This window comes from Aspergillus affinis, assembly GCF_023601865.1.
Source record: "Aspergillus affinis strain CMG 70 chromosome Unknown NODE_36_length_285616_cov_85_140891, whole genome shotgun sequence".
In the NCBI taxonomy this organism is placed as follows: Eukaryota; Fungi; Ascomycota; class Eurotiomycetes; order Eurotiales; family Aspergillaceae; genus Aspergillus; species Aspergillus affinis.
The window spans coordinates 87,051-98,938 of record NW_026515817.1 but is presented as its reverse complement, the minus strand read 5'-3'; the positions used below and the strand labels follow the sequence as shown (position 1 = coordinate 98,938).

The 11,888-nt window shown below is 52.1% G+C and overlaps 6 protein-coding genes across 6 annotated transcripts; 3 read left to right on the top strand and 3 right to left on the bottom strand.

The window, feature by feature from the left end:
• Window positions 1-227: 227 nt before the first annotated feature.
• clf1 (putative cell cycle control protein (Cwf4)) lies at window positions 228-2,303 on the bottom strand (the record flags this gene model as incomplete). The annotated part of the gene is made up of 2 exons (XM_053099668.1): window positions 228-464; window positions 522-2,303. The coding sequence occupies 2 exons, from the start codon at window positions 2,301-2,303 to the stop codon at window positions 228-230; spliced, it is 2,019 nt and encodes a 672-aa protein (XP_052956571.1).
• A 359-nt stretch (window positions 2,304-2,662) lies between these two features.
• KD926_006663 (U4/U6-U5 snRNP complex subunit PRP31) lies at window positions 2,663-4,258 on the top strand (the record flags this gene model as incomplete). The annotated part of the gene is made up of 1 exon (XM_053099667.1): window positions 2,663-4,258. One exon carries the CDS (start codon window positions 2,663-2,665, stop codon window positions 4,256-4,258), a length of 1,596 nt encoding a protein of 531 aa, XP_052956570.1.
• A 1,022-nt stretch (window positions 4,259-5,280) lies between these two features.
• On the top strand, window positions 5,281-6,214 carry KD926_006662 (uncharacterized protein; the record flags this gene model as incomplete). Its single annotated transcript, XM_053099666.1, has 2 exons — window positions 5,281-5,938; window positions 6,039-6,214. 2 exons carry the CDS (start codon window positions 5,281-5,283, stop codon window positions 6,212-6,214), a joined length of 834 nt encoding a protein of 277 aa, XP_052956569.1.
• A 993-nt stretch (window positions 6,215-7,207) lies between these two features.
• On the bottom strand, window positions 7,208-7,702 carry KD926_006661 (protein kinase family protein; the record flags this gene model as incomplete). The annotated part of the gene is made up of 1 exon (XM_053099665.1): window positions 7,208-7,702. One exon carries the CDS (start codon window positions 7,700-7,702, stop codon window positions 7,208-7,210), a length of 495 nt encoding a protein of 164 aa, XP_052956568.1.
• A 655-nt stretch (window positions 7,703-8,357) lies between these two features.
• On the top strand, window positions 8,358-9,496 carry KD926_006660 (uncharacterized protein; the record flags this gene model as incomplete). Its single annotated transcript, XM_053099663.1, has 4 exons — window positions 8,358-8,988; window positions 9,047-9,261; window positions 9,314-9,406; window positions 9,458-9,496. The coding sequence occupies 4 exons, from the start codon at window positions 8,358-8,360 to the stop codon at window positions 9,494-9,496; spliced, it is 978 nt and encodes a 325-aa protein (XP_052956567.1).
• A 423-nt stretch (window positions 9,497-9,919) lies between these two features.
• On the bottom strand, window positions 9,920-10,981 carry KD926_006659 (uncharacterized protein; the record flags this gene model as incomplete). Its single annotated transcript, XM_053099662.1, has 1 exon — window positions 9,920-10,981. One exon carries the CDS (start codon window positions 10,979-10,981, stop codon window positions 9,920-9,922), a length of 1,062 nt encoding a protein of 353 aa, XP_052956566.1.
• Window positions 10,982-11,888: the final 907 nt, after the last annotated feature.

Sequence of the window (11,888 nt, the reverse complement as noted above, 5' to 3'; positions counted from 1 at the left end):
GCAAGCCTGGCCACTCGGTGTTTGACGGTTGACGGTGTCTGCTTGGGATGGTCCCATGGTTAATGGCCGTCAGTCGAAACTCTACAGGATGGGACTAGAAATGACTGTGTAGGAATTTGATGACGTTAATTGTATTTTTAACCTCCAATAAGCCACACCCCTGTTCATTAACAAATTATATCCACAAATGTATTTCCTTCTCCGTTTCCCGTCTCGTCTTGCCACCATCATGCCTCTCCCTGTTGCTGCTTCCATTCGCGTGCTCTCTGTAACAGCTTCGACAGATTCGCCGACGACTGGTCGTCCGCCGGGAACACGTAGTCCATGTATTCCTCATAACGGTCGTCGTCCATCTTGCGGCGCTTCTTGGCCCGTCGAGGCATCTGTTTCTCGATCTTCTCGATGTCCTCGGCCGAGCCATGCGTATGTTCGAACGATCGCCAGGCATTGAGGAGTTCCACGCGCTGCGTACATATTAGTATTCTGTTCCTGGTATGACGGGTCGAAAAGTGAAATCTCACCTCTTCCTTGAGCTCCTTATCCTTGAACACCTTGTGTGCCCGCTCGAAGATCCCCCGAGCACGTCGCTTGGCCTCGTCGCTGATCGGCCGTTCCTCGTCTTCTTCCTCTTCCTCCTCGTCTTCCGGGAGGTTGATCTCGAACCGCGCGTAGTTGATCCAGACCTTGACGTGGTCGGTCTTCTCCAGAAGACGTTCGTAAAGCTGTCGCACCCGTTCGTATTCGCCCTCGTATTCCTCAAAGTCAATGTATGACTTCCACACGAGTTCGGGCATATCCAGAGTCGGCTGGGCGATACCCAACTCGTAAATCGCGCGCGCACGATCGGCATCATCCAGACCTCGCTCCAGCTCGGCGAACTGGATCCAGGACTGACTGTTGGACGAGTTCCACTCGATCTGTTTCTCAAACAGCGTCCGGCATCGCACGAACTCGAACAGCTGGCGCTCCAGATCGATATAGCCCCGGAACAGCTTGTCCTTGGGGCACATACCGATCGCCTGCCCCATCGTTCTACGAGCAGTGGGGAGATCCATTTGTCGGACCTCAAACTGCGCCTTCATGAGCCAGAGCTTGGCAAATGTGAACTTTTTGTGAGGCACCAGCTTCAAGCATTCGTTGTAGACCTGGCGAGCACGCTCGATATCCTTCGCCTCCGTCTCCTCCCAGATGGCGTAGAAGAACCAGAGGTAGATATACCGCCGCCAGTGACGCTTCTCCTGCGACGGGGGGATCTGTGCAATCGCGCGTTCATAGGTGTCGCGGACCCGCTCAGGGTCGCCGGCATTTTCCTCTAAGCGGGCAAAGTCGAACCAGATGTCGTAGTTGCGCGGGTTCTCCTTGAGTTGTTCCTCGTACTGAACTCGGCGCTTGGAAAAGATCACATCCTCCACCCCCGTCTGATCGCCATACTGCTTTTCAAACGTCGTGTACGCCTTGTGCAACGTGATCGACTTGGACCGTGGTAGCCGGTCCAGAGCATATTTGTAGATGGCTCGCGACCGCTCGTATTCCTTGAGCTTAGCCTCGAACTTGGCGTACGCGATGAACAGCTTTTCGTCCATGAAATCCTCCCCGAGCGTCTCGATTGCCATTCCGTACACCTCTCTCACCAGGTCACTCGTCCCGTACTCCTCTTCAAAGCGAGCCCACTTGATCCAGTTCCTCGGCTCGGGATGCACGATGGTAAACCGCTGGAAGATGTTGCGTGCCCGCTCGAACTCGTTGTATCGCTTCTCGAGCTTGATATACGCGCTCCAGGCGCCCTCATCCGGCTCCCACGACATCCACCGCTCGAACACCTGGCGCGTACCCGGGATATTGCCCAGCGTCTCCTCCATGTAGACATACTTGTACCAGAGCTTATCGACGCGGGGCAGGATCGTCACGGCGCGATCCAGCAGGTTCCGCGCGTGGTTGATATTCCGGGTCCGCATCTCCGCCTCGATGTAGCGAATCCACAAGATCACCGACGTCGGGCTGACGTCCAGCGCCCGCTCGAAGATCGATCGCGCACGACGGAATTCCTTCTGTTCCAGCTCCCATGCGGCATAGCGCATCCAGTTGTTCATATTGATTCGGTTCCGGCGCACATAGTCCTCGAAGTCCTTTCTCTTGCGACCCTGGTACTCGTGCAGTTCTTCGAGGTCCGCAAACCGCTGCGTCGGCGCCTGCAGCGTAGGCTCCTGCCGGTCGACAGCCTCGCGGAGCAGCTGCTCCGCTGAGATCTGGACCGGCGCAGCGGCCTTGTTTTTGACCCTGGGAGGGCCCCGTGACGACTCCATGTTGGGCGGACGGAGTTGGCGTTGTTCAGTGCTCGCGACGCGGCCTAGAGCCGTAAGGTTCGATCAATTCGGAATCCTAAGATAGTACTGTTGATTAAAAAGGATCGAGCCTGGGATCCCACAAATGGACTGCAGGCCGAGCACCGCAGGGTTAGCTTTGAGGTTGGTCTGAAGTTCGAGTCGCGGAGCTTCGATCGGCCACCAAAAGTCGAACGGCTGCGGTAGTGGTCCGCGCCGCCACCCCCTCTGCCTGACTAAGCGACCAGCGGCCCAAATCGGTGGCGGCGCATTCAAAACCTCGCTTTCCTTTGACCTTTCAATTTATTTACTTATACGGTTCCTCACCGGTCCTGTCCACCATGTCTACCGCCGAAGAGCTCTTGCGGGATTTCGAGTCAGACGAGGAAGATCTCCAAGATCTTCGGCAAGAAGAGGGAGGAGGCGAGGAGGAGCCTCTCATCGACGAGGAGGAGGAGCATCGACAGAAAACCGGCCCTGAGGTCACCAACGAGTTCGAAGTCGCCCTCTCGACAGGCGATGAACTGACGCGATTACACAAAGTACTACGGGACTATTACTCGATTCGATTCCCAGAACTAGAGACCCTCGTGACAAACTCGATCGAATATGCCAAGACCGTTGCTATCCTTAAAAATGGCCCTCTCAACGACATCAAAGCGCTGTGGACGTCGGCAGACAACATGGTCGGCGCGCCTCTGCAATCGGTTCTCGATAGACCGTCGCTGATGGTTGTCACTATGGAAGGCACGACAACTCGAGGACGCGAGATGACCCCGGCGGAGCTGAAGACGGTGCTTGATACCTGCGAGAGAATTTTGAAGCTGGATCGAGAGCGCACCGCTCTGACGGAAAGCATCCAGTCTCGCATGAACCAGATCGCGCCCAACCTAGCAGCGCTGATCGGTCCAGAAACGGCCGCTCAGTTCCTAAACCAAACGGGTGGACTAAAGGAGCTGGCGAAGATTCCCGCGTGTAATCTGGGTGCTCAGGGCAACAAGAGAAAGGAAGGGCTGGGTCTTGCTACGAACATTGGCATCCGATCACAGGGGTTCCTCTACGAGTCCCCGCTGATCCAGGACATCCCGAACGACCTGAAGCGACAGGCCATCCGCATTGTCGCTGCCAAGATGGTTCTCGCTACGCGGGCAGACGTTTCTAATTTTAGCCCCGACGGGTCATTGGGCGAGGACTTAAAACAACAGTGCTTCCAGCGGCTGGAGAAACTGACGGAGCCGCCGCCAAACTCCGGTACCAAGGCACTCCCCGCTCCGGATGACAAGCCGTCCCGCAAGAGGGGTGGACGACGGGCTCGAAACGCCAAGGAAGCGGTGGCCATGACTGAAATCCGCAAGGCCCAGAATCGCGTTGCGTTTGGCAAGGAAGAAGCGGAGGTTGGGTACGGCACTGGCGAGGGTACGGTGGGTCTGGGCATGCTGGGCCAGCAGAATGACGGACGAATTCGCGCTACCCAAATCGATCAGAGAACCAGGGCTAAGCTTAGCAAGTCCAACAAGGGATGGGGCACGGCGACACCCGCCAGCGGCACTGCGTCGTCGTTGCGTACATTCGGACAAGGCGGTCTGGGAGGCACGGCCAGCGTTCTCAGCGCGAAGGGTCTTCGCAGCTCTGGCATCGGTACTTCGTTGGGCGCAGGGTCGGCGGGTACCGCGAGTACCATTGCATTCACGCCTGTGCAGGGTCTCGAGCTGGTTGACCCGAAGGTTCAGGCCGAAATGAGCCGGAAACGCAAGGCCGAAGAGGACCGATGGTTCAAATCCGGCACCTTCACGCAAGTTGGAGGCAACCAAAACAACAACAATAATAATCAGCGGACAGATAGCGCAGGGTTCAAAGTGCCGGCATTGCCTGCCAACAAGAAGGTCGACATGGGCGAAGGCAAAATGGCACCGCCTCCGGCGCCATTGAAGCGGTAAACTGGGGTTTGTGATATGTCTTTGAACGAAAGCATTTCGAAAGAAAAAAGAAACGGCGTTTTTTTTTTTTCATTTTTATCTCGGGGACCGGGGATCCTCGAGGGGAATTTTTGCGCATGATACCAAGTTCAATCAATGTATAATAGGTTTCGAAATGACAAGCAATCTTCCAAACCGGACAGGCAGGAGTCAGGGCTTACTCACCGTTGGGGATCTTTCATCCGGGTGATCGGTTCTACGAACCATGGAACCCTCCGGCTGTTGGAATCGCTCCGGCGTCTTTCCCAAGAATGTGAAGCAAGGACCATGGATTGCGTGAGATGGGAACTTCTGTCGTGCGATTGCCCCAAATCGGCAAAGTGTGGTGTCAGCCACTTTTGCCCCTGAGTTTTTTTTTTTTTTTTTTCTCCCCTTTCCTCTCTGAGGCCTTCCTGATTCTCGGTAGGAATAGTAGTCAGGAAGTCTACACTACCGGCTAAGGATCCGCCTCGGGCACTTTCTTTGTCCGTTTCATAACGGCGGACACGCGAGATCAGACTCTGTCGCAATAAGCATAACTTTAAGTCGTGAAACCCACCGAGGGACCAATCGGCGTGGCGTCCTTTCTTTGCCTTCTTGTTGTAATTTTTTTTTCCCTCCGACTGATTCCCCTTTTGCCATCCGAACGCGACAGATCGAGCTCGTCAGCGTATTGCGTGCTTTTTGGAAATTCTGTCTTCATACCGCTCCGGGGACCCTTTTCCCTTAGGGCTGGCCTTGTAGTATTTCCTTTCCTCGTAGTCCTTCCTTTTCCCTCTTTTTTCTCTCTCTCTCTTTCTCTCTCTCCGGTTTCTTCTGTTCCCTATAGATTCCTGATCTTGTTTTTTTCCCTTTGTCCTTCCCCCGTAATTGTTAGTTTGTTCTTCCCCAGACTGCTTTCTCTTTCCCCAGTGTCGATTTAATTGTCCTATCTACCGAGTCACCTCAGTAGACAAGACACCTTGCAAGACATCAAGACAAAGAAACAGAACAGAACAGAACCAATGGCTCCCGAAATCGGCAAACCTGTCTTCGTCACACCCCCAGAGACAACGACAACAACGGCAGACACCACCAGGGAATCCTCTCCATCGGAACCCCTTCCCACCGTCTCGTCATCATCATCTCCCTCTCTCTACCACCACAGCCTCATCACCGATGACTTTGACGCTCTGAAATTCCACGCTGCTGCCGCCTTGCAGCTGCAACTGCACAGTCCCAGTGCTCCCAATGATGCCAAACCCACTCACCCCCAACTCGCCCTCCCCTCGAGCACCCGCCTCATCGCCTCCCCCTACAACTCCCCGCCTCATCTCCTCGACCTCACGACGCTGGACACGGCGAACCGGCTCCTCGCGCAGGCATTGACGATCTTGAAACCCGTGCGCGACGACTACGCGACCGCGCCGTACGAGGAGTCGCTGAACTGGCCGGCTGTGTTCTCGTTCCTGCGTGATCTGGCAGCTGCGGAGGGAGGCGAGTTCGAGTGGACGAAGACGCATTTCTACGTCGTGGTCTTCCGGTCAAAGTTGCAGGAGGGGATCGATAACCAGCGCCTGCATGATCTGGATGCCTACTCGCATCAAGAGGCTACTGTTAGCGGCGGGTTGTTGAAGTATTGGTTCGGATCGAAGGATGCGGAGAGGCAGAATTTGGCAACTTGTGAGTCTTCTCCTTTGATTTTGTTCTTCATTTTGTTTACGGGAGGGAAGAAGAGAAAACGGAAGTGAATGTGAAAGCTGACGAGTGGTGAATAATGCAGGTCTATGGCGCAGTCGCCAAGATGCACGAGCAGGGGGTACGGGCCCGTGGCACAAGAAGGCGCGCGGGGCAGCCCGGGAGATGTACGAGAATATCACCTTCACGACGTTGAAGTTGGAGGTTGGCGACGGGGTGAAATCGTGGGGTTTTGGGAATTGGACGGAGGAGGATGTGTAAGTTGGATGAATAAGTTGGATCACAGATGGTTCATACTACTGAGTACGGAGTACGGAGTACATGCACGTGCACATAACCCATTCTGGAAGCGAGTTAGATACCTTTTTTTTTTGTCAATTTGTCACTGTTTAATAATAGTTACTATTTGGGTGATCTGAGAACTTCCCTGCATATGGAGTCCTCCGAGTCTCCGATGTTGTTCAAGAAGCGAGGTCCACTCTTTCTGCTAATGCTCAATGTAGACTGGCGGTACCTGGAGAAGACTCCGTAGTATCCACATGGTGGCAACGCCTTCTAATGCAGAGGATCTTACTGGAAGAGAAAGGACCTCTGGTTGGGCTCTAGCACCCCTCCTTCTGGACTGCGTTCGAATCAAGTATCTTTCCACGCCCAATATTTATCAATAATGCTTGCGTCATTGGTCATTGTGCCCTTGCGCGGACCGTCACACGAATTAACATGCGGGTCTATCGATGGCTGAGGGCTGCCCGCAAATGGCAATAGAGACTGCCAAGAGAATCTGGCAGTCTGCATACTCTGCAGCCATATCGCATGATACTGACAATAATAGCATAAGTTCGGGACAGAAAGTGCACCTATCAAATTAGTGCCTTTACCCCACTCCTAAGTGCCCATCACCATGTATGATATAAATGGAGAGGACCACCTTTCTGCTACTTTTAATTTAGAGGGCCGCGTTGATGCTGAGTAGCACAAAGTTCATGTATGTGCAAAGTCCTGGTGTCTGAGAGATCCTACTTGGTCAATCAACGTATCCTGACCAGTGTCCAAACCACCGAGATGAGGGATACAGTCGACGTTAACGGAAGCGGAAATGTGTCTCCGACAGCAGTCTGCACCTGCGCAGCCGAATCAATTTCCAATAGCCAGCATTGTTTGATTGTTTGTCCACAGACAATGTCAGAGACATTGGGAAATTCATGCTCTTGAAAAAGTCTTTGCACCTCGTCACTAGGAACCTCTTCTTATGGATTAGTGCCTTGAATAAGCTCGAACAAGGTTGATCCAAGGACGAACAGATCCGTAGCCACTGTGGGCGGATCTGCCCAGTGCCGTGGAAGGAAGAATCGGATCCCCTCGCCAGATGCGGGCTTCGACCCGTCGAGCGACGACGGAGAAGTCAATGATCTTAATGTCAAGAGCCGCGTCCAACAGAAAGTTTCGTGGTTTTACGTCGCAATGAATCACCCCATTTCTATGTAAGAGCTCGACGGCCTCTGCGGCTTGATATGCCCACTTCAATTTGAGGTTCGTTGGTATCGAGCCATGGGTCTGTAGATATGCCTTAAGATCACCGCTCCCCATATATTCAAGCAGGAGACCATCCCTGGAATGACCCAGTAGCTGAACAAACCTCTTATGGGGTCCAATACGATGATAAATAGCGGCTTCTTTGGCGATGTCTAAGACATGGCTTTCGATCTCTGAATCAGGGAATGGTGACTTAAGTGCAGTCCCATCATCCATAGCTCCACGATCCCTGTGATGCCTCCCGAGATGAACTGGCCTTGGGCGTCCTTTGTATTCGAATAGACCTTGCCATCTATCCTGGCATTATGATCTTCGTCGGGACCCATTCCTCTCTGTCGTTCAATGGTTAGCGAGGCTGGTTTGCCGGCAAAGTAATGAAATGTAGTATCGTACGGTTTCAACGCCTCCAACAGGGGGCCGACCGATCAGGTGCGGCAATGATGGCATCCAATGCCATGTCCAATCTATGCCGAAAGACCATATCGCCAAAAGCCACCGCGGTCTTCCAATCCAAAGACCAAATGCCATTCTGGACGTGACACTTGTCGATGGTGGAGCAATGAGGTGATTAAGTTAGTAATACCATCCAACCAAGGGCACAGAGCAAGCATATCACGTGAAGGTACGGGACCACTAAGCCTGTCTAAGCCGGATCGGGTTAGCCTGTAGTCTAGGCGATGTTCCCTGAGGAGTCAATTTGGGGCAAGAAGCCGCGAAGATCTAAGCCTATTCCGGAAAGGGAGATATACCCCGCCTTCCAGCAGAGTCGTGGAACTATGTACAAATCAATCTACTTAAGGAGTGTCGCAACCAAGGCAAGATGCATTCTCGCAATTCATCCGTCTGTTCCATCCCTCCATAACCTTCCACCATGCCTGGCGTGATCAGCGACTCCAACCTCTCCGTCGTCGACGGCCCCTTGACCTCCGAGAATGCCGCTCTCCTGCGCCCCTCCGACCCAACCCTCCCCGTCGAGGAGCTGCGCAAGCGATACAACGAAGATGGCTATATTTTTCTCAAGCAGGTGCTGCCCCGCGAGGACGTCCTTGAGGCCCGACGAAAGTACTTCGACTATTTGGCTCCCACGGGTGTCCTAAAAGAAGGGTCTGACCCCGTCGGGGGCATCTTCAACCCCACTAAGTCGATCGACGAGTACCCCGGCATTGGAGCCGGGCATGTCGGCGGAAATGGTCGACCGGGGGGCGACAACGCAGCGCAGTTCGTCGACCGTGCCATCGAGGCCCATTATAAGGACTGGTATACGAAGAACTTGGTCAACCACCCCGCGCTGTATGACTTCATCGCCAAGTTCACGGGCTGGGGAGCAGATACCTTGACCTTCAAGCGGACACTGTTGCGGAATAACATCCCTGGGTCGAAGCCGATTGGCGTTCATTACGACCAGATCTTCTTGCGGTATGGGGAGCCGACAAGCGTCACGGCTTGGGTTCCTATTGGTGATATCAAGATCAACGGAGGGGGGTTGATCTATTTGGAAGATGGTAGGTTTGCTTGTGGCCTGGTGCGAATGAATGTTGAGCCGAATCTGACTGTTATCAGGCGATCCGGTGGGTTTGAAGTGTGAGGAAGAGTTCACCAGCAGGGCAAAGCAGGCTGGTTTGTCGGAAGAAGAGGCCAGGTCGGCCTTCAACTCCAACATGATGTCGACAGGTCTGCTCTCCGAGTTTCCTGCTCAGTTCGCAAAAGAAAATAACCGGCGTTGGCTGGTCTCTGCCTACGAGGCAGGTGATGTTGTGCTGCACAAACCCCACACGGTAAGAGTTCAGTTGCGTGTTCTTGGTTCCATCGACTGACAAAGTCTACTAGATCCACGCGTCGACCATCAACAATGACCAGGACAACGTCATTCGACTAGCGACGGACCTGCGTTTCTGCGACTCCTCCAAACCATATGACAAGGTGAGCACGAATGCCCATGTCGGAGACTGGATCATGCTAATCGAGTTATAGCGGTGGATGAACCATTATCAGTTTAACGATGGTGTTTGAGCGGATTGATTCTGATTTCCTTTGTCAAATTTGAAATCAGTGCGCCTGTACCTTCTTTAATAAGATATGATCTTTCCCCGAAAGTATGGATTCTGTCACATGCACCTTGTGGCTTCAATATGCAAATGGTAATGGGCCAAAGAACTCTTGAAGCGTTCCATTAGATCTTAACGACACCCATAAAATGTAGATCTAGTGTTCGCGCACAAAGGAACCACAGGAGGCTCTACCCATCTAAACTATCTCGGTAAGTATGCGCGGCTGCTTATCAAGTACGACTTGAGCCGTTCGAAGTGGTCAGGATAACCGTACAATGTCCCACTTACTTACCATGCCTTCGTCATTCACGATACTTGACCTGCTGTAAAACCGAACGACGAGCTAACGGAGCAGCCGCTGTGACTTGGTTATGAAAATAGTCGTTTACCTCGGTTCTGCCTTGGCAACCACGAATGCCTCCCGCAGTTTGTTTTGGTATTCTTCTTGATCCTTGAGTTTCTTCGCAAGGAAACCCTGCATATCCGCACTCCAATAGGGCGCCACCGCTTGCTCCAACCTGTCCACTCCGTCAACGTCCAGCTTTGTAAAAATAGGTTGAATGTGATCGAGGAATATGTTATACAGCCCTTTCAGGTTGTCAAGGGCATGAGAATACCAGAAGCTCCCGTTTTCCAAGCCCCGTTTTATGATCCTTGTTAAGCTGAAAGCCCCGGGTTCCTTTTCGGATAGTACTTCTTCCTCGTTTGAAAACGCGTCCATAAATTCGCTATGCATATGTTTGAAAGCATTGAGATGCTCCCCCTCTTCCAATTGGTCCACACCACGACTAGTAAGCCAGTATGGGGGATGTAGCATTTCAATTGGGCGTGAGCATGTCCACTCTAGGTCAACAAGACACTTGATGTTCCAGTCGCCGTCCACAAAGATGTTGCTTTGATGTAGATCCGTGAGATTTAAAATGAAAGACCCCCGATAGAAGTCACGATTTGTGAAATGCGGCAGGATAGCACGCATTATGGTCAGTGTTGATAGCTGCGCCTGGCCATCAAGCTCATCCCGCACAGAATTCGGCGAATGTCGCAAATAACTGTCATGATACCCCAGGAGATCCAGGAAATACGCATCTGGGGAACAATAAGTTAGGTCTCGGTTAATGCTTGTCGGAACGGACTGGTTTTCTAGGTGCTGAAGTCGGAGCGTGAGCGGGCGATTTCTCAGTCGTATGACGCCTCGGTTATCAATTGTTAGAGAACCTATCCGTTCAAATGGTAGAAGTGCTAAGGATAAAATAATCCGAGACAATCCTGTGAATAGATTTTTCCTCCGAGTCTGGTCGTGGCGTGACTCTTCCCAGGATTCGGAAAGCATAACTCCTTCGGTGCTATCGATGTAATCCATAACCAAATATGGGGCCTTCAATTTGTGAGGACACTGTCTGCTCACATATCGACATGGAACCGAGTATCGGAAGATGGAGGAAATCATCCAGCGTAAATTACACATCAGCCGGCTCAAGAAAGATACTTGGCCGATTGCGGTGAACTCCAGATAGACAAATACAAAGTCAGGCTCGTCAATCTAAAGATAGGCTTTTGGAAAAACTCATGCTTTGGTCATTGGCAAGTCCAAAGCCCCATAAATTAGGTATTGGGACGGACGAGCTATTCTCTTGAATCCATATAAACATTGCAGCCTCACAGCGCAGCTTCTCCTACGTGTTGCCCGGGTATTCGACCTCCCCGACTTTATAGGGGAGAGGGAATTGAATCAGTACTCGTTTCGCGACAGGCCATTGATGAATGTACACCGGTATGCAAACGTTAAAGCTCCCCGAAATCTATTCTTTGACTTCTCCGATGCGGCATGTCTGTTTGCGCTCTAGGCCCAGATGAAATGATACAATATTTTCAATCGCATCCCGCTGCATAAGCAGGTATGTGAAAAACTCAATTCTTTTCTCAGGGTAAGACAGCTCCTGGAGAACATTATCATCGTCATCTAACGCCGATTCCAAAGAGACGTGTCTGTTGAGAAGGGGGAGTGTTCTCTGCATCGTGCCTTGCTAATTAGTGTGCTTTTTAAGATAATATATTCTCTTTATCCTCACACAGCTATTAGTAGATACGTATCTACTGGTGCACGAGAATAGAGCCTAAAGAATGTAAAGCGACTGCGGTAGCCTTGAGTGGACTTATTTCGACTTATGGAGCAGCCGTGGTGACCCACCGCAACTACCCCGTACCTGCGCCAGTGCTAATATTTTGCACGCGAAAAAGACAGGGACCCGATTTTCAAGTAGAAATTTTACCATAAAATTCAAAATTCCCGTCGTATCCCTATTTCGTATCAAAGAAAGGGGTTGCAAACAAGGTGTCAAAAAGCTGGGAAGGTT